This window comes from Aethalodelphis obliquidens, unplaced genomic scaffold, assembly GCF_003676395.1.
Source record: "Aethalodelphis obliquidens isolate GAN/ISIS:26980383/991018 unplaced genomic scaffold, ASM367639v1 scaffold9, whole genome shotgun sequence".
NCBI lineage: Eukaryota > Metazoa > Chordata > Mammalia > Artiodactyla > Delphinidae > Aethalodelphis > Aethalodelphis obliquidens.
Genome location: NW_020837953.1, coordinates 14,699,044 through 14,719,291, shown reverse-complemented (window position 1 = coordinate 14,719,291; position 20,248 = coordinate 14,699,044). Strand labels below are relative to the sequence as shown.

Below are 20,248 nucleotides of genomic sequence, written 5' to 3'. Positions count from 1 at the left end.
CCCACTGGATCCCCACATCCGCCTGCTCTTCCATTCCATGGTCTCTGCCTCCAGCTTTCCTCTCCCCGTCCTCCTCCACATTGCCTTTCCAAAACATTTGTGTCACATCTCTGTTTAAAATAATGAGTCAATGTTTATTGAGCTCTTACAATGGACCAGGTGCTGTTCTAACCTCATTTAATCAGCTGAATTGACTCTTTTGAATTAACTTCCCTTGAATTAACTCATTTAATCTTCACAATTCTATGAAGCAGTCACTATGATTATCTCCTATTTTGCAGATAAGGAAACTGAGGCACAAGAGGTTAAAGTGATTTACTGAAGGTTACACAGTAAGTGGCAAAGTTAGGATTTGAACTCAGGGAGTCTGGTTCCTGAGCTTGGGCTTCTCAGGTCAGAAAACCCCTCTCTGTAGGTCTCTAATAATAACAACAACAATAATATACTGATTAACATGCATGGATTGCTTTCTATAGGCTAGTCCCAGTTCTGGCTGCATTTCATGTGTTAGCTCATTTGGTTCTGACAATAGTACTAGAGAATTGGCCCGGGGGCGGGGGTACTATTATCCTCATTTTACAGGTAAGGAAACTGGGGCACAGTCACACAACAAGGATGGGTTACCAGACACTCCAGCTCCAGAGGCAAACTTTAAACCACTGTGCTATCTGGCTTTCCCAAGGGCTATTCAGCCTAAGGGCCCAGCCTCCAAGGCTTTTTGGATTCATGCCACATGATCTCTGCATTTCCACCAAAGCATGTCTTTTGTTTCTTGGTCTATGCATGTTTTTTCCTTCTCAACCAGACCTTGAGCTCCATAAGGCCTGATTGAAGATCTGGTACCTCCTTCAGTTTCCCCAGCTCACAGCAAGGATCTCACAGACTCCTCCTAACAATCTTGTGAGGTAGGCATTCATCCTTTTACAGGAAAAGGCACGGATTCAAAGAGGTAAAGACAGAACTGGATGGACAGCAGTGTTTCAGCAGACAGAGTTTTCCAGCCACAGAGCCCTTTCCCACATCCCATCCCACAAAGCCTCACTTCCAGGGGCAGTAATGGTAGTACTGCTTGATGGTTAAGAGCAATGGTTTAGGATCGGACCTGAGTTTGAATCCCCACTCAGCCACCTCTGTGACCCACAGAAGTTATTTAACCCCTCTTGTCCTCAGTTACCTCATCTGTAAATGAGGATAATAAAAATGCTTTCCTCATAGGTCTGTTGGGAGGACAAATGAAATAAACACATAAAGTCCTGTGAGAAAGGCCTAGATGGGAGAAATATTATGTGTATATATAATCCACCCACCCCACTAATGAAGAGTGTCAGGTCCCCAGACAGAAGCAGTTCTTTCTGTTTCCTGAGTGTGAAATCCAGGAGGGCCCAGGACTGGAAATGAGTGACCCTGGGAAGGTCAGTCTGTGGGAGGTGGCTGAGCAAAAGGACAAGTGACGGGTATTCTGGCCATGAAGAAGAGTCCAGGGAGGGAGACACCGGGTCCCACGGTGGGGGAGGAGAGGGGGCAGCAGGTGGGCTCCCTGAGAGGAACATCCTGTGCCCATCTCTGCCTGGCACCCCAAAGCCCCACGCAGGGGAGAGGTGGGTGCCCTGTGATGCACCGCCCAACCCAAGGTTCTCCAAGGAAGATGCTGCTAAACTGTTTGCGGGGATTAAACAGGTCCGGGAGCTCAGCCTATCGCTGCTCTCCGTCCTGTTACCCGCAGGGGCTCCGGCTGGACTGCATCTTCCGGGAGTTGTGGCTCTCGGGTGCGCAGGGCAGAGGTCGGGCCGGACAGGGGCGCCGAACCGCTGCTACGCTCGAGCTTCCGAGGGCGCCCAAGGGAATCGGGTGCTCCTTCCGCTCCGCCTGGTCCAGTGCGTGAGGACTTGCGGAGCAGTCCTAGCCGAGCTGCCGCGCTTGACCTTGTCGGTTGCGCTTTACCGGCCTCTGGCCGGCTGCCAGGCAACAGCGCACCGCCCCGCGTGTCTGCGGCTGCGGCACCGCCCCTCCTTCCCTCCAGCGCAGGCGGGCGCTGGATCCCAGGTCGATCCAGGCCGGGTTTTGCGGCGAAGTCCGCGCGTGCTGATTCCTCTTCGGTTTCCCTCGGCAGCTGTCGGCGGCGGGATACCATGGTGCTGGATGAACTGTGGGACGCGCTCTCCGGCCCCTCCGGGGCTACCCTGGCTTGCTGCTTGGTGGCGGCGGCCTTGGCCCTGCGCTGGTCCAGTCACCGGACGGCGCGGGGCGCGGCGGCCCGGGCACGACAGAAGCAGCAAGAGGCCCTGGAGACCATGGACAAGGCGGCGCAGCGCTTCCGTCTCCAGGTGATGGCCGGGGTTGGAATCGGGGTCAGGGGGAGGGCCTGGGGTGGCGGCAGCACTTTCAGCCGCCCGGCCGCGCGGAGGGGCGAGCGGCGGGCAGCGGGCAGCGGGCAGCGCAGGTGTGTGGGCAGCGCAGGTTCGTAACTCCCCGAAACTCCTCTCGCCGTAATGCATTCCGTACTGTTTCTGAGCCAGATGGGGCCTAGGGGAGGAAGGGAAACGAAAGGAACTGGGCAGGCTGTCGAAGGCTGTCTCTCACTGGGTCAAAGAGGAGCTTTGCTCTGGTGCCAGAGAATCTCAAGATCACTATTAGGACTCTAAAACGCAAGTGTGAGAACCAATAGGATGCTCGGGTTGAGGATTTTGGAATCATAAAGTGATGGCCAAGGGCATCTGGAGAGCTTACAGTTCAAACTCATTGATATGTGCTTGAGGATGCTAAGAGGGAGCTGGAGAGGGACTTGCCCAAGTCCACAGGGAGTTACTGGCGGAGCTGGACCCCTGCCACCTAGGCTGTCGAGTCTGATGGGTTATAAGCCCTTTGCATGAATAGGTTTAGGTGGGTGATCTGTCAACAAGATTTTCTCCTCTGGATCAGCTCAGTGTGTGTATGGGGGCGAGGGAGAGGCCTAGAAGGGGAGGCTTTCTTTCCCTCCAGGTGTGTGACACAGTGGACCCAGTTCCAAGTCAAAATGCTGAACTCAGGTCTTATGTGCTGAGGGAGGGAAGACTTGCCCCGAGTGTTTGATAGGATTTGGATCTGACAGGTGGGAAGGCATTCCGGATAATGGGACAGCACGAGACAGGAGCTGGAACTAGAACCCAGATGCCTGGTGGGACCATCCAGCCTCATTCCGCTGGAGAGGAGCAGGGGAGAAATATTAGGAAGAGAGACCCTGGCCTTGAATGCCAGGCCCTGGGTATGGCCTTGATGGCCGTGAGGTTTTAGCTGAATGTAATGGTATGGATTTACTCCACACCATTCCTGGACCAGGAAATGTCATATTTGTTTATTTCTTGAAATAAAAATGTATCTGGTTCCAGCCTTCACTCATCAAGCTGGCTGAAAAGTACACAATCAGTCGGTTTTTAGGTATTCCATCCAAACTGGTCACTTTCCCTCCTTGGGCACAGGTTTATCACTGTCTGATCCTCCTTCTCTGGCTGACCTCCTTGGTGCCCTGCTCAGGGATCCTTGCAGTGATGCCAGGCTCAGCCTGGAGACCCTCGGCTGCTCCCAAGGCTCCAGGTCCTGTGCAGCTGCCTAGCTGAGTTCTGCCAGCACCGAGGGCTGTGTGGAGGCAGCTGTAAGAATCTGTCCACAGTTTGTGCCTACAGGACTCCCGTCCTGGTTGCAAGGAACCCACCAGCTGGTAGGGGTGTGGGGTGGTAGAAGGGTGGGTCTTCCCTCACTTCAACTCCAAGCATCAGCATCTACACAGTTTCCTACTGGAGCAACAGCCTTTCATTATTTTTAAGAACTGACTCTTCAAGGGTAGAAACGTTGGCCCTGAAATACCCAAAGCTGTTGAAACAGCCTCCATGGGGCAGAGCCTGGCCTCAGAACACCAAAACTTGGCTCTTGCAGATGGGAAAGCAGGGAAATCACCTTTTGGTTTTCCAGTGACTGGGAGAAGAGAGGGAGAACTATCTTAGGAGCCTCAATGTGTTGAGCAATCAGCAAAGAGGTGAGGTCTTCGTGACAATAGCTTTGGGAATGGATAGGAGGTGGGCAGTTTAGCTGAGCTCATCCAGGGCCTTGGGAAGGGGCCCAGGGTTAGTAGGGCCCTGGAAGAATACAGCAGCTTATAGTACAGCTCCTGCCTGATAGACAGCAGGAAAGCTAGTTGGGAACCCAGATACTTCCTGTGTCCCGAGGCGTTGCTGGAGGAGGAAGAGTACTAAGCACCTCCTGAACATCGCAAGATGGTTCATCTTTCTCTGGACTCTAGAGCAACTTTAGAGGGAGGCGTATTTCTTGTATTCTCTGTTGACCGCGTGAAGCTTAACCTGTAACATGCCCATTTGTTGCATTTGTTTCCACCTTGCCCCCTGAATGAGTTTCAATATCCTTTCTGGACTGAAGAGAGAGACCACCATTGACAGAATATTATGGCTGAGAGAGCCATCCCAGAACACCTGCTTATCCCTCTGTGCCTCCGCACCTGTAGTTTTATCCTGAATGCCCTTCCCACATATCCCTTACAAGCCCTTTTGTCAAAATTCCACTGGATTACAAATGCCACTTCCTTCAACTGGATCTGACCTGTAGTTCCATCTCCTGGCGTCTCCAAGACCAACCTGAAGCTGATTTTAAAACAAAACAATTCAATGAGTAACGCGAAGAACAGTATGGTTTTTGTTTCGATCAGTATCAGTGGCCTACGTGATCAAATGGAAGAGATATCTTGAAATAGGACAAAAGCGATAAAAAAAAAAACCCCATGAGTGAAAATAAAAAAGACTTGGAGGACAATCTAGGATACCTGAAATTAGGACAGTAGGTGGTTCAGAAGGAGAAAAACAGATGGAGGAAGGGCAGTGATTCAATGATAGCTATAGTATCTTTTGCTTGAAAAAGTAGGCATACAGATGGCCACATGCTTGGTGAGACGTTATTTGTACACTTCCCTGCATTCTCCATACTAATTTTTTTAAAATTTATTTATTTTTGGCTGCATTGGGTCTTCCTTGCTGCGCGCGGGCTTTCTCTAGTTGCGGCGAGCGGGGGCTACTCTTTGTTGCGGTGTGCGGGCTTCTCACTGCGGTGGCTTCTTTTGCTGTGGAGCACAGGCTCTAGGCGCGCAGGCTTCAGTAGTTGCGGCATGTGGGCTCAGTAGTTGTGGCGCATGGGCTTCACTGCTCTGTGGCATGTGGGATCTTCCCAGACCAGGGCTCGAACCCGTGTCCCCTGCATTGGCAGGCGGATTCTCAACCACTGTGCCACCAGGGCAGCCCCACATTGTGGGTTTTTCACAGACATTTTTTTTTTTCCTGTGAGGTTTCATCAGAAACTGTTAACTATGGTTTCCTTTTCAGAAGAGGGGCTGGGCAGGGTGGCCCTAGAGGTGGGGGGAAATGTTCACTTTTCATTCTGTATACCTTTAAAAAAGTACGTCACTAGGGGTTGTCTCGTGTGTTGGTGGGGAGATCATAGATCCATTTTTCTTTTTTTCCTTCCCTGTAGCTGCCTGTATTATTTAAAAAAAAAAAAAAAATCCCAAGTGAGTGTTGACTCCGTTTAACAAATTCAGGGAAGAGGTGGAGTGTTCCTGATATTGAGGCCAGGCTTCAAAGGCTGTGTGGTGGGTGTGTGTGGTGGGCGTTCAGCTCTGGGCGTGTGGTGGGTGTGAGGGGGCCGTGTGGCACTGAGGGGGTTCAGGGGAGTCTGACAGGACCACAGCCTGGAAGCATCCCCTGGAGCTCGTGGTGTGCAGGGGGCTTGAAGGGGAGAGGCAAGGTGGGCTTGGACATTGCACCGTCTGGCCTGGCCACAAAGCTTGGGGGGGGGCAACCGGTTGGGTGGCCCCTGTCTGACCCAGGAGAGAAAGGATGTGCACTGGCAAGGGTCTTGGTAGAGGGGACAGAGAGGTGGCCATTTGCCAGAGCTACTTAGGGGGCTTGGTGACTGGATGTGGGTGGGAGGGAGAGGGGGGGAGTGGAAGATGGAGGGCAGCGTCCTTCCCTGAGGGAAGAGGAGCCAGTGGAGAGGGGTGGGGAGGCACCGAGCTCAGGGGAACGACACAGGGACAGAGGGAGACAAGGGAGTAGCCCAGCGAGTAGGTCTGAGCTCAGTTGGGTCAGTCGAAGGACGATGATCTGGAGGCTGTGAGATAGGCAGAGGGCCTGGAGTGGAAGCCATGAGAAGGAGTGACTTCTCCCAGCATCAGAGAGGGAAGAAGAGGTGCCAGAGGAACCTCCAGGAGCCTCTGTCTCTCCCCGCGTCTGGCTCCTTCTCATGCTTCAGATCACATCTGAAATGTCACCGCCACCTACCCAACCCATCTGAGTCATTCCTCTGTTCTTTCTGTCACAGGCTCCGTTTATCCTTTCTCACACTTGCCATCATCTGTCCATTCTTTGTTAACTTATTTTCTTTCTTTAAAAAATATTTTTTTTCTTTTATTCTTCTTCAAATTCTTTTCCCAATTAACTTGTTTGTTTTCTTGAAGGTAAGCTAAGCTCTGAAAGCAGAGACTTGTCTGTCTTGGTTATCTCTCTAATTTATCTCTAAATTCACAGCCCTAGCTAGTCCTCAGCACATAGTAGATGCTCAGAACATGTGTGTTGACTGAATGAGCGGACGACAGAAGGAGCGGAGAGGTGGGAGGGAGCCCCGGGGAGTGGGGTATGTCTGTGCCCAGAGGAAACTGAAGCGAGCCCTCTGAATGCCTCCATGAGACTTGGAGCAGAATGAACAGAGTCAGGTGTTTGCTGTATTCGGCAACAAGGAAGTCCCTGGTGACTTTGGCAGGAGCAGAGGAGGGTAGAGATGAGATGTGGTACCTGCAACTCAGATGTCGTCCTAGCCCTATTTACTAATTAGCCCAATACCCTCGAGGGGGAAGCCAGGATGTTTGCAGGCAGGGGCTGACCCCAGAGGCTCTGGGGGCCTTCGAGGCCTGGCAGTAGGTGTCTGATCAAACATCCCTTCTCCTTCAGAGAGCTCTTCCCTGACCACCCTCTACCTGTGTGCCGCCCACTCACTGCATCCATTTTATTTTCTTTATTTCTTGCTATCTAAAATTCTTATTTACTTATGAATTAGCTGCTCATCCCCAACTCTGCACCTTGTGTAAGCTCCCCCAAAGACTGGATGTGACTTTTTTGTTCACTGCTGTATCCCCTTGCCTAGCATGGTGCCTGGTACGGAATAGGTGCCTAATGAATATCTATGGACTGAACAAAAAAACCCTCTCATTTGGATGTGGCTCCAGCTCCAGCCCTAACCACCCAGGACAGGGTTTTCTTATTTCTGCCCTCCCCTGACAAGGTGTTGAGTAGTTAGGTGCAGGTGGACAGCCAGTGGTCAGCCCATGCTGAATGGGCAGAGAACTATAGTTTATCTGTAAGTCCTAGGCAAGGCACTTCCCCTTGCTGAGCCTCAGTTTCTTCAGCTGTGCAATGGGAATGGTAGTAAGATTTCATCCAGACATGGAGCACATTGGCATGGTGCCTGGCACACAGTAGATAGTCATTGGTGGTCCCTGTTAGTAATGGTCTAATGATCAGCCTGGGCATGGCCTCTCCCTGGACCCCCCTCAGGTAAGCTTCTTGAAGAGATAGATCTGTATTTTCTACAGGTGGCAGGGGCCTGCCCAGGCTGGACCACATTTGTGGTGTCAGAGCTGTGGGTGGGCACATCTGTCACGGGTTGGCAGGTGACAGCACGTGCTTGGTAGGTGTGGGGATTTGGGGGCATGGGCCACTGGTATCTGCTGCAGGCACATGGAGCCTGCGGGGAGTAGGGGACTGATCCGAGGTGTCTCCCCAGAACCCTGACCTGGACTCAGAGGCACTGCTGGCCCTGCCTCTGCCTCAACTGGTACAGAAGCTACACAGTGGGGAGCTGTCTCGGGAGGCCGTGCTCTTCACCTACTTGGGAAAGGTAAAGCCTGGGAGTGACCCTGCTCCTTCCTCCACTTTCTCTGCAAGGCTGGGGGGAAAACCTGGCCTGGACTTTGTCCCACTGAGGGCCGTGGTGGGATCACAGTGCCAGGGAGGTACTCTGTGTGTGTGTGTGTGTGTGTGTATGTGTGTGTGAGTGTGAGAGAGAGAGAGAGAGAGAGAAGAGAGAGAGTGGCTCTGTGTGTGTATTTGGGGAGGGGGGGAGGGGCGGGGGGGTGGATACTGAGCATGTTGTCTTAGCTAGAAACCTGGCTTTTAGCCCAGACTTCCCTCTCCCTTCCGCCCCCACCCCATCAGTCACCAAGTCTGGTCTGGTCCCTTCCTATAGCTGTCTCTAGTCCATCCCCTTGTCTCCCCCTCTTCAGCCACCCTGGTCCTCCACCACCATCTCCCTCTGGGACCAAGCGCCAGCCTCCTGGCCAGGTGCCCCCTCAGCTCTTCAGCGTCCTCTCTGGCCAAGGCCTTCTGTAGCTTGGGGCATCAGCAGCTCAGCTGCTGGCAGTTCCCTGGCACCCAGCGCCTGCACTGGCTCGTGTGGGGTTCCTTTTACCTGCGAGGCTCTTCTCCTTCTTGCCCCGCTCAGTGCAACAGGCTCCCCCGGAAGAGTTTTCAGGGCTCAGAGAGGAGTCTCTGGAGTCCTCCAGGAAGCCTCCCAGGACCCTCCTCCCCTCCCAGCCTGAGTTAGGGTTTCCTCTTCAGTGTTCACTTTCTTTTTTTTTTTTTTTTTTTTAAACATCTTTATTGGGGTATAATTGCTTTACAATGGTGTGTTAGTTTCTGATTTATAACAAAGTGAATCAGTCATACATAAACATATGTTCCCATATGTCTTCCCTCTTGCGTCTCCCTCCCTCCCACCCTCCCTAAGTGTTCACTTTCTAACAGCATGTTTCTCATCACATTGTAGGGCTTGCCTTGTCTTTCTCTTTCCCAAGGCAAATGTGGGCTTTTGGTGGACAGTCTTATTTGTCTTTGCACCTTATTGCTGAACGCTATGTCTTTTATATAGTAAGTGCTCAAGAAATGTGTTTGAAACAAAATGAAAGAAGGAAATGTGCTTTGTGAGTGTGACTTGTCTATATATGCCATAGCACTTTTTTAAAACATCTTTATTGGAGTATAATTGCTTTACAATGTTGTGTTGGTTTCTGCTGTATAACAAAGTAAATCAGTAATGTATACATATATCCCCATATCTCCTCCCTCTTGCGTCTCATTCCCACCCTCCCTATCCCACCCCTCTAGGTGGTCACAAAGCACCGAGCTGATCTCCCTGTGAGATGCAGCTGCTTCCCACTAGCTAGCTATTTTACATTTGGTAGTGTATAGATGTCCATGCCACTCTCTCACTTTGTCCCAGCTTACCCTTCCCCCACCAGGTCCTCAAGTCCATTCTCAACTGCATCTTTGTTCCTGTCCTGCCCCTAGGTTCTTCAGAACCATTTTCTTTTTTAAGATTCTATATATATGTGTTAGCATATGGTATTTGTTTTTCTTTTTCTGACTTACTTCTATGAGTGTGACTTGTATCTGATATGATTTCTTGGAAGAGAGCATGTGGTAGTGAGTGGGACCCCTAAGCAGGTGGACATGAGTGCCAGGGGGACTGACGGGTGGGTATGAGAGTGGTGTGAGTGACTGCAGCTGAGAGTGGGGCAGAGAGGGACTGTAGAGAAAGGACTGGACACCCCTGGGCCGGGTGCACTGAGAGGACACACAGTCTCAACAGCCGGGGTTGTTTCTAATGAATCCATGTCCCTGAAGAAGCTCCTGCCCCCCTTAATCATCCACAGAGAGCATTCTGGCTACAGATTGGCCTCCTCTCTTTCTGCCCTGGGGCAGGAGACAGATTTCCTGTACCTGAGCGTGGCAACAGGGCCACACCCATGTTCCTGTCAGTTGCTATCAGTCAGTCAGCCATGCATCCCTGAGAGTTGATTATCAGCTTCAAGGGTTCCTGGGGGAGGGGAGGCTTCACCTGGGCCTGCCTGGGGCAGAGGAGTTGGGAGGCTCCCTGCGCTGCTGGGAGGCTGTAGCCTGGGTCTAGCCCTGCCCTGCACTGACTCCCAGTGTGACCTGACACGGGGATCTGCCAGCCTCACTGGGCAGAGGGTGTGGCTTGGAGGAGGACAGGGGTTGGGGTGGCCAAGGGTCAACCTCCTCCCAGCTCGGCCTCTGGGGGGCATCTGAGGTCAGTATCTTGCCCCTTTGAGTGCCCTGGTTGTGCCCTGGCCCTGGGAGTACTCTCACTCTCTGTCCGTTTTGGAGTTGAAGGCCAGAGACAGCCAGGATGAGGCTGGAGCCACATGTCCCTAGTGAGGCGAGTGCTGGGCCTAGGTTATCCTCTGTGCCCCTGGGTCATGTTTCTGGTTACCCTTTCCCTGGGTGGTGAGGGAATTTTAACACAACTGAAACAAAAAAAGAAAAGCCAGCTTCACTTTGTTCTTGTATCCATTTCTCTCTCCCCAAGGCCTGGGAAGTGAACAAAGGGACTAACTGTGTGACTACCTACCTGGCAGACTGTGAGACTCAGCTGTGCCAGGTCCCAAGGCAGGGCCTGCTCTACGGCGTCCCAGTGAGCCTCAAGGAGTGCTTCAGCTACAAGGTGTGCCCTGCCCCAGTCCCTGCCAGCCAGCTCTGCGTCCTGGGTCACCCTGGGCCCTCAGAGGAAGTACCAGGTCCAAAGGCCTTGAGAGGGCACCATGGGTACGCCCTGCCTTGGCCTGTGGGGTGGTGGTGGGAACAGACCCTGTGCTGCCAAGGCGCCCCTGGCTCATCAGCCACGTCCCTCTCGCCCATCCCTCCTTCTAGGGCCAGGACTCGACACTGGGCTTGAGCCTGAACGAGGGGGCGCCAGCAGAGTGTGACAGCGTGGTGGTGCAGGTGCTGAAGCGGCAGGGGGCCTTGCCCTTCGTGTACACCAATGTCCCCCAGTCCATGTTCAGGTTGTGTCTCAGGTGCGGGGTGGGGGCAGGGGCACCGGTGCCAGCGTGACATGGGCTGACCCCTTTCTGTTTCCTCCAGCTATGACTGTTGTAACCCCCTCTTTGGCCAGACCGTGAACCCATGGAAGTCTTCCAAGAGCCCAGGTGGCTCCTCAGGGGGTGAGGGGGCCCTCATTGCGGCTGGGGGCTCCCTACTGGGCTTAGGCACCGACATCGGAGGAAGCATTCGCTTTCCCTCTGCCTTCTGTGGCATCTGCGGCCTCAAACCCACAGGGAACCGCATCAGGTATGGTGTAGGTGGTCAGGGGAGGGAGCTTCTGAGTCTCTTGCTGTGTGACCTTGGCCTAGCTTCCCACCTCTCTGGGCTCCAGGCAGGGATTCCCTGACTGGGGTTTTGCTGGGAGGTAGTGTCACAGCACCACAGTCCTTGGTTCCTAGTTTCCAAAGTGGTGAGAGAGTTGGGAGCTGCTGTATGGATGTGGGGTTGGGCAGAGGATGGCTATTTCGCATTGCCAACATCTTGTGTTTCTTATCCAGCAAGAGTGGCCTGAAGGGCTGTGTCTATGGACAGGTAGCAGGTGAGGTCTGTGGTTCCCTCTATGCCCTGGAGGAGGGGGGTCTGCCTGATCCGCCTCTGCCCCTGCCTCTCCTTGGGGCAGTGTTGGGCCCCCAGGCCACTCTAGGTCTGAGTTCCTACGCCTTGTCCCTGTGCACACTACTGGGCCACGGCCCAGTCCATGCTTGGACCTGGCCCCAGAGCTCCTTGGGGCTGGGTGATCTCTCTTTCCTCCCCTCCCTGCCCCACAGTACAGCTCTCGGTCGGCCCCATGGCCCGGGACGTGGAGAGCCTGGCGCTGTGCCTGCGAGCGCTGCTGTGTGAGGACATGTTCCACCTGGACCCCTCCGTGCCCCCCCTGCCCTTCAGGGAGGAGGTGAGCCGGGGTGGGGGTGGGCATGGGGTGGATTCAGGTCTCACTGGTGCTCCTGAGCCCAGAGAGCACTCCCCGCATTGCAGCAGGACTTGGAGGCCCTGTCTCCTGAAAACCACCCCGGCAGGGCCGGGGGTGGGGTGGGGTGAGGGGGGTGAGGGCGGGGGCGGTGTGTGTGTCTGAGGCCAGCAGCAGCGCCTCTTCAGACAGCCACTAGATGGCGCCCTTGCCTGCATTTGGAAACCTTGAGGCTTTCAAATTGGTGGGCTGGGAGCCAGAGCTGAGGAAAGGCCCATCTTCCGGCCCAGCCTGGGGGCTGTCACTGCGGAACAGGAGTGTCCTCGAGGCTAAGAACAGCTTGAGAGAGCACTCCTGTACCTTATCTGTGTTTGATCCCCAGTAATTAGGAGCCTTTCCTATAGTATTCATGTCCCTATCCCCAGCCTCCAGAGGGATGCTTGGCGTGTAGGCTGAGTGAGTTAAGGATGGTTAAAAGCGGAGCTGTCTCCCTCCCAGAGAAAGCTGGGATCTGTGGGCAGTGTCAGATGCTGGCTCTCCAAAATATCATCAAAACAGCCTGTTGATCAGATAAGGCTGAGTTTAATGCTTTCTGTGGTGAGGGGGAGTGCTGCCTCCACAGAGCCTTAGCAGTGTGGGGGAGGGGTGCGAAGTTAGGATGTTGAAGTTGGTTTCAGGTGGATATTTCAGTGTGGGGCATTGGTTAGGATTGGGTACAGATCATGATGTAATAGGTTAGGACTGGTGGATACAGCAAGGTGAGGATTCTGAGGAGAGGGGTTCAAGGAGTCTTAGAGGATAAGCCGTCATTTGGTGCTTCTATTGAAGAATTGGCGGGTCTTTTAAGAATGACTGATAAAGTTATCTGTACTTTATGTACAACACATTCAGGAGTAGTCAAGTTAGATCGATGTGGGCAGTGGAATAGTAAAGCCATGTTAATGTAGACAGTAAGCTGTCTGTGTGATGTAAGCGCCATCTCTCAGCGGTCTGGCATTTCTCCCTACAGACCTCTTGCCCTCACCCAGCCCAGGTTGCCTTGGAAGGGCTGAAGGCGCTGGGGCAGGCAGGAGATCGGGGCTGGGGATGGGGTGAGCTACCCCTCCTCAGCAGAGGAGATGTTCTAAGTGAAACCAGTCCTTCAAGAGCCCCTTCCTGAGAGGAGGGGAGGAGGGGAGGCTCCTGTCCTGAGGTCTGGAACAATCTCTTACGGGAGCCAGGACTAGCATTCTGGAAACAGGCTGTGGAGAGCCTCGGCTCAGGACGCGGGATACCTGGCTTCCTGACCTAGTCTTGTAGCTCTGCCCTGACAAGCGGCCTTGGCTGAGTCCCAGCTCCACTCTGGGCCTATCTCCCTATCTAGACCTGAAGCTTCAGTTTCCTCGTAGGACCAGTGGGAATCCTCATTCTTGCTCTGCCCACCTGTAAAGTCATTGTGAAGGTGTTTTGTGAAGGGGTCATATGCAGAAGGGGCTGGCCTCACTGGCAGTCAGTTTTCGGGGGATCTAGGGTGCAGCCTCAAAGCTGCGTCTGGGGCTGAGTAGCTGTTCTGAGCTCTGGGAGCCCTGCTTGGGGCCACCCTCTCCTGACCTGACTCTGACTCCTGTGTGTTGCCCCCAGGTCTACACAAGCTCTCAGCCCCTGCGTGTGGGGTATTATGAGACTGACAACTATACCATGCCCACCCCGGCCATGACACGGGCCCTGCTGGAGACCAAGAAGAGACTCGAAGCTGCTGGCCACACGGTATGGAGGTGGGAGCCCACAAGTCCTGGCATCGCCCCTCTTTCAGGGAAGCCTTCCTGGTACCCATGGCTGCCACCCATCCCTGGCATCCTTCCACCCTGATTGTTTTGTGGTTGGGGATGGGAATTCGGTCCCTGGGGGACCAGGAAAGAGGGGCTGATCAGAAATATTGGGGTACATGATTGATGGTGAGCTCACCCCTGTGCTGGGGATGTGTGAGCTGTGAGCTGCATTGGGAGGGCCTCGTCGACCGCAGACAGGGGTGCACAGCTGTCCAGAGGTTCCTGGGGCCCTGAGATGGCAGGTTGGGGGATGTTCATCTGAGACAGGCTTATGTGTGGCTCCAGACTTCTCTCCTGATGTGCATCTTACAGGGAGTTATCACGGGCCAACAAGGCCACCGTTGCGGCTCCAGTGAGGGTAGCGTGAAGGCAGGGTTGGTCCAGTCCATGCTCGGGGCTGCCTGGGTAGCATGGGGTTGGTGGGACCCAAGGGTTTCTAGGTCTGGGAGTCTTACACTACTCGGTCCCTGCAGCTGGTTCCCTTCCTGCCAAGCAACATACCCCATGCTGTGGAGACCCTGTCGATGGGTGGGCTGTTCAGTGACGGTGGCAAGAGCTTCCTACAGAACTTGTGAGTGATGTTGGGTTTGGAGGTCTGTGGTGGGATCAGGACATGGGGAGACCCAGGAAGAGCAGCTGGGTGCTGTAACCCCGGGGACAGGCCAGGCTGGGGGAAGATGGAGGACAGGCCTCAGCTGAATGTGAAGAAGGTCTGAGCATTCTGGTTAGGGACCTTGCCACCCCTCTGACTGCAGGCTGAGCCTGGCACTACCTTGCCAGGGAGTCTTTGGAAAGGTGCCAGCGCAGGGGGAGGCTGGATTGAGCATCCATGGCCTCATCCTGAGCTGAGCTGGCTGGGAGGTAGGAGGTAAGCAGGGAGTTGCCTATCTATTTGGGAAAGATTGAGAGACAAGGGTAGGGTCAAATAGGAGGGCAGGGGTGTAGACGTCATTCTGTGACTCCAGGCTCTTCTCACTTGAGCCACGTCTTTCTCTTTTGAGTAGGACCTCAGTTTTCTTGTCTGTAAAGTCAGTAGGTTGGACCAGACCCGCTTTAAGGGACTCACGTTTAGAGAAGCTGGTTCCACTTGGGTGTTTTCAGTCCTTAAAGGTTGACACGGGCAGAGGACAGGCCTGTGAAGGTGCCTCCTGGGGACATGCCCAGACTGACTGGACTTCCCCCAGTAGCTACGTATGGTTCAGGCTTTAGCGGAAGGGGCTACCCCTCACTCTGGCCCTGGGAAAGAGGCTCCAGGAGCAGCCGCCTGAGACCTTTTCCTGAGATCTAGAACAGAGACAGCCTCAGAGACAAGGATCACGGTGCCCACTCAAGACTGCGCCACTCGTGCCTCCAGGCCAATATCCGCCTCCACGGGGGGAATGCCCTCAGTATCACGCCCTGGCCAGGGAGATGCTGCCTCTAGTTCTTATTGCTTTAAGCTGAGTTTACCAGGGAGGTAGACAGGGAGTCCTGCCTTGGGGAGCTCCATGGGTGTGGGTGGAGCCCAGGCATCGCAAAGGGTCTGCAGACACAAGCCACATGTTGGAAAGGAGAGGCTGAGATGAAGGGGCTGGAGAGCATGGCTGCCAGAGTCTGGTGAGGAGGGAGGTAGGCAGAGTCACTGAGTAGAGACCGGGGGATGCAGTAGGTGGGGGTGAGCCAGGAGGGATGCCTGGGGTGGATGTGTCCGGACTGGACCCTTTGTCTCCCAGCAAAGGTGATTTCGTGGACCCCTGCTTGGGAGACCTGATCTCAACTCTGAGGATGCCCAGCTGGCTTAAAGGACTGCTGGCTTTCATGCTAAGGCCTCTGGTGAGGGCACAAGGAATAGAAGGGGTGGGCTGGGCCGGGCGGGAGCCTCTGGGGCTCTTCCCCCCTCCCCTTAGCCTCCTCTTCTTCTCAGCCCTCACCTAGTCTCTTCTCCTCCCCCCATGCCCTTTGATCTTCAGCTAACATGCATGCTGAAAGGGGTGCTGACCCGGGACATGGGGGGAGGGACAGAGGGAGGAAGCACAGGCAGCTTGGCCTGAAGATTATTGCCACACCTGGCCCAAAGCTGAGTCACTGACTGTGTCTGTCCTTCTGCAGCTCCCAAGGTTGTCAACCTTTCTCAACAGCATCAAGTCTCGGTAAGAATGTTTCCCATGCCCAGATGCTTGCCCCCTTTTCCCCTGACCTGGGTCCAAGTGCTTTCCAACAGGAAAAGATGAGAGAAGTAGCTTCTGAGGCTGGAAAGGGCCCAGGCAGGGTGGCAACCTCTGTGGCTTTCGAGGAGGATCTTGAAGATGTCTTAGCAAGGTCCAGGAAAGCCTGGAGAGCAAGGACCTGGGAGAGCACAGAATGGGAGGGGGTGGAGAGGAGAAGATTGCCCTGGCTGGGCACGGGTGGAAAGGCCCGGGAAGGAGCTGGCGGGAGGCAGGAGCGGGGGATGCTGGGAACCCATGAGGGTGCTACTCTTAGAGATCAGACTGCACCGCGCCCTCTCTTGCCTGCCCCTCAGTTGCTCATGCCGGAAAAGCTGGGAATAAGTTGTCCCATTCTCAGGCCCTGACATCTTGTGGACTTCCTCCTTCTGTTACCACCAGGCATTTAGGACCTTGGGTGGCTCTGGCCTCTCCTGTGTCCTGAGGGTAGCAAGGAGTCAGGCCTAGGTCCCTCCTGGGGACTCAGTGGGACATGAACTTAGGGATTAGAACTTCTGCCCTGCACTACTTTCCTCTCAGAGTGCCCTGGCATTGAGAAGGGTCCACGGAGGAATGAGATCTGGGAGGTGTTGAGAGTAGGGGTCTGATGTTGCTAATCCCCATGGCTGGGATCGTCATGGTCAGTGACCTCACTCCCTCTGTCCAGGTCAGCTGGAAAGCTCTGGGAACTGCACCACGAGATTGAGGTGAGGTCAGAGCCTCTCGACTAGAGTAGGGCGGGTGGGGGGTGGAGTTGGACAGGCCACCTGCGTTGGGGTCTCTCGGTCACTGGTCCCACTGATCCCCTGGAGTGGCCCATCGTTCTCCCTTCCACTCCCTGGATCGGGCCGCTTGGGGACTGCTGTCAGACCCTCACTTGCCCAGAGACCCGTTCTAGGGGCCTGGGTCAGCCTGGGGCTCCTGTCCTGGATACCTCTTTTGCCACTCTGATGCTGCCTGTAGCCAGCACTCCATGGCCCTGCCCTGGTAGGAAGAGTGGTGTCTGTGGTTCTGTGGAGCAGGTGATGCCCCCTGAGAGCAGCCCTGTCTGAATACCCCCGAGGTCCTCCATCCCACTGTGGTTCAGTTCACATCCGGGGCAGGTGCAGGGCTAGAGTCACCCCAGCCACAGTGCCTGCGTTGGAGAGTCCAGGTAACGGGCTGGGTCTGAGTGCTTCACCTGGTGTACGGGTATCCTCCCCAGGTGTACCGTCACTCTGTGATTGCCCAGTGGAGAGCAGTGGAGCTGGATGTGCTGCTCACCCCCATGCTGGGCCCTGCTCTAGACTTGAATGGCCCAGGCAAGGCCACAGGTGAGGCTTGCAGCCCCATCACAGCCCTGTCACCTGTCTCTTCTCTTCTATGAGTTCAGCCCTTTGCCTGGTGGGGCTGCTGGGAGGTAGAAGAAGAGGAACCCTGCGGGTGGGTTGCCCCCCTGGGGGAGGACTCCACCCTTGAGAGGCTCACAGTCTGGGTGGCTGGAGAGATGGGAGTCATGTGGGACCCTGTCCTCAGCACTGTTCAAGTTGGAGATCATGTTACAGAGTCTGTGGTTTTGGGAGGTGGTGTTTGAAGCCCAGGTGGGATTTAGATAAACCAGGAAGACAGCAACAACAGTCCAGGTGGGGGGAAGCTGCAGGGAAGAGGCACAGGGCAAGCTCGTCAGCGCACTCTCCAGCCCGCCCTGAATCTGGATTCCCGGGCTCTCACTCAAGTCTCAGCCCTAGGAGAGAACCTCTCCCTGTCTGTGGATGCAGGGTGCCATTTCACAGGGTGGAAGACTGGGGCTCAGAGAGGACAGTTGTCATGGAAGGTCACCCAACCTGCTCCAGCCACATGTGCTGTGTCGCAGGGGCCATCAGCTACACTGTGCTCTACAACTGCCTGGACTTCCCTGCGGGGGTAGTGCCTGTCACCACGGTGACCGCTGAGGACGAGGCCCAGTTGGAGCATTACAAGGGCTACTTTGGGGATATCTGGGACAAGGCGCTGCGGAAGGTAAGTCCCTTTTCCCCTGGACTCACACCTGCTCCCCTTCCTCTAGTGGAGGAGATAGTATAAACACGAGTATCCTTGTCTGTCTGTCTTGAGAGCTTGTTTGGAGGTTCTAGCAGGGGAGCGCAGCTGCTCGTATACCCTTGACGGAAGAACGGTCCTCCTCTATCGGGGAAGGTCGTCCTCTTCCACCGAGCGTGCAGCTTCGGGAGGGACGCACGTGGAGTGGTGAGGGAGGAAGGGGACACCCGCCTAGCCAGCCAGATCAGCCAAGTCAACCCTGGCGATCCATGGGGTGACAGGTGTCACAGCCAGATCGCCCTCACATCCTCTCGTCAGTCTTTCTTAATGCAAGACCCCTAAAGACTGCGGGCTGGCCCTGCCGTGCTGCCCTCCTCTCCAGCTGGGGTGCTTCCTGGGCCCAGGGTGGGGTCCTGACGCCTGTGTCCCCTGCAGAACGTGAAGAAGAGCGTGGGCCTGCCTGTGGCTGTGCAGTGCGTGGCTCTGCCGTGGCAGGAAGAGCTGTGTCTGCGGTTCATGCGGGAGGTGGAGCGACTGATGACCCCCGAGAGGCAGCCATGCTGACTGCCGCCGCCTGGCCCTAGAGGACCTGAGACCCACTGGAGCCACGCCCAGCGTAGTCAGGGCACAGCTGCCACCCTGGAGGAAGTGTTCAGCCTGGGGCAGAGGCTTCCAAGTCCCTCCCCCTCGCCCCTGCAAGAAGCCCAAACCCACTGAGTCTGGACCTCGCTCCCTCCCCTGTTTCCCTCCCTGCCCTGACACCCCCAACGTGGCAGCCTGTGGGCATGACATGGGCAAAGGCCCGCTAACAGTCAAGAATCGGTTCCTGGTCTGTCCTTTCTGGAAGTCATCGTTAGGGCACTGGGGGTTGGAGACCCGACCTTCTAGAACCTGACTCCAGCCACGTCAGTCTCCTGCTCCAAAACCTCCTCTGGTTCCTATCACTCGCAGGATGGACACAAGCTTCTCAGGATGGGCGATGCGGCCCCAGCACTTCACACCCACCCCTCCCACCCCCCTTAGACTAAGCCCTACTTTGTTAGACATTGTCTTTTCTCCTTGCCTCTGCTGGGAATGCCCTTTCTGCTCCCCTACCATTAAATCCTCTGAGGCCCAGCTCAGATCCCTCTTTCTCCTTCTGAGCCCTGGAGTAGGTGGGCTGTTTCCTCCCAGTCTGCGCTGTGTGGTGGGCATCCGCGGGTGGGTCACCACCCTTAGCACACTGGCTCTCCTTGATGGCAGGGATACTATTTCTACGTCTTTGTCCTCAGTGGCCAGCACAGGGCCGGGCACAGGGCAGCGGGGAGTCTGGGATGCTGCTGGGGAGAGGAACCTGCAGGACTGAGGAGGCGAGCACAAGACAAGGTGATCTAGCAGAGAGTGCTTGCAGGGCCAGCGCAGGACTGGAGTGTTCTGGGAAGGCTTCCTGAAGGAGGAGTGTCTGTGTTGAGTATAGAAGGTCCCCAGGGCTGAGATAGGGGACGAGGACATCCCAGGGAGAAGGAACAGTACTACAGCCAGAATGGGCACAGGAGGAGCAGAGATGTAGGTGGGGGTCAGATCAAGGTGGACTTGGAGGGCCAGTTCAGGAACTTGAATCCAGTCTCAAGGGCAATGGGGCGCTCTTGAAGGATCAGACAGGTGTGGCGAGGAGAGTAGGCTGGAGGGGCAGAGCCTGGAGAGGGTAACGAGGCTGCTCCATGATCCTAATGTGGGGAAGGGGGCCTGGGGCCTGAGCTAGGGCTGTGGCCCAGGTAGAGAGAGAGGTGATTTGGGACTTGACAGTTGCGGGGTGGAAGTGAGCTGTCTCAGCTCAGGCTCAGCTCTGCCCAGTTTGCCAGCTCACCTCTTACTGGACTGCTTTGCCTGGTGGGTGGAGGGTTAGCTCATCTGGATGACTGGGGGGCTTCTTGGGTCCACCAGCACAGCTGCCTCGCTCCTCCCTGGCTCCAGCCCTAACTCGCCCGCTTGCTGTCGGAGATGCTTCTGGCCTGAGCCCTCGGGCAGGGTGGGCCCCTGGCTCCCACCTGACCTCCTTCATGTTCTTTTCAGGGCAATCTGCTTTCCCAAGGCTCCCTTCTCCACCGAGATTTTCCTGCTTCTCCAGTGGTGCTTTCCCCTCCAAGTCACATGCCCGGTGGCACCTGTACTTTCTGCCAGTGACATCCCTGCCTCAGTGGGGCAAGTCTCAGGGCAGACATGAGGCCCTACCTTGGGGCTGACTAGAAGGCCCGACCCACATGGATGCCTAGATTGGGGTGACCAGGCAGCTGCTGCACTTTGCCCTGATTTCTCTTAACTGCTCCGTCACTTTGCCTCATATCCTTCCATAAAACCACGTGCCATCTGCCCCAGCTTCCTGCCCCATTTCTCTCTTTGGTTAATGATAGCCTCGTGCTT

The 20,248-nt window shown here is 55.3% G+C and overlaps 1 protein-coding gene across 1 annotated transcript; it reads left to right on the top strand.

Annotated features, from left to right (window-relative positions):
- Positions 1-316: 316 nt before the first annotated feature.
- On the top strand, positions 317-20,197 carry LOC113621618 (fatty-acid amide hydrolase 1). Its single transcript, XM_027108648.1, has 16 exons — positions 317-905; positions 2,111-2,324; positions 7,816-7,929; positions 10,420-10,554; positions 10,761-10,894; positions 10,974-11,180; positions 11,432-11,472; positions 11,702-11,826; positions 13,462-13,587; positions 14,123-14,220; positions 15,362-15,461; positions 15,738-15,778; positions 16,500-16,539; positions 17,037-17,145; positions 17,685-17,830; positions 18,284-20,197. The coding sequence occupies exons 2-16, from the start codon at positions 2,130-2,132 to the stop codon at positions 18,410-18,412; spliced, it is 1,740 nt and encodes a 579-aa protein (XP_026964449.1). The 5' UTR covers positions 317-905; positions 2,111-2,129; the 3' UTR covers positions 18,413-20,197.
- Positions 20,198-20,248: the final 51 nt, after the last annotated feature.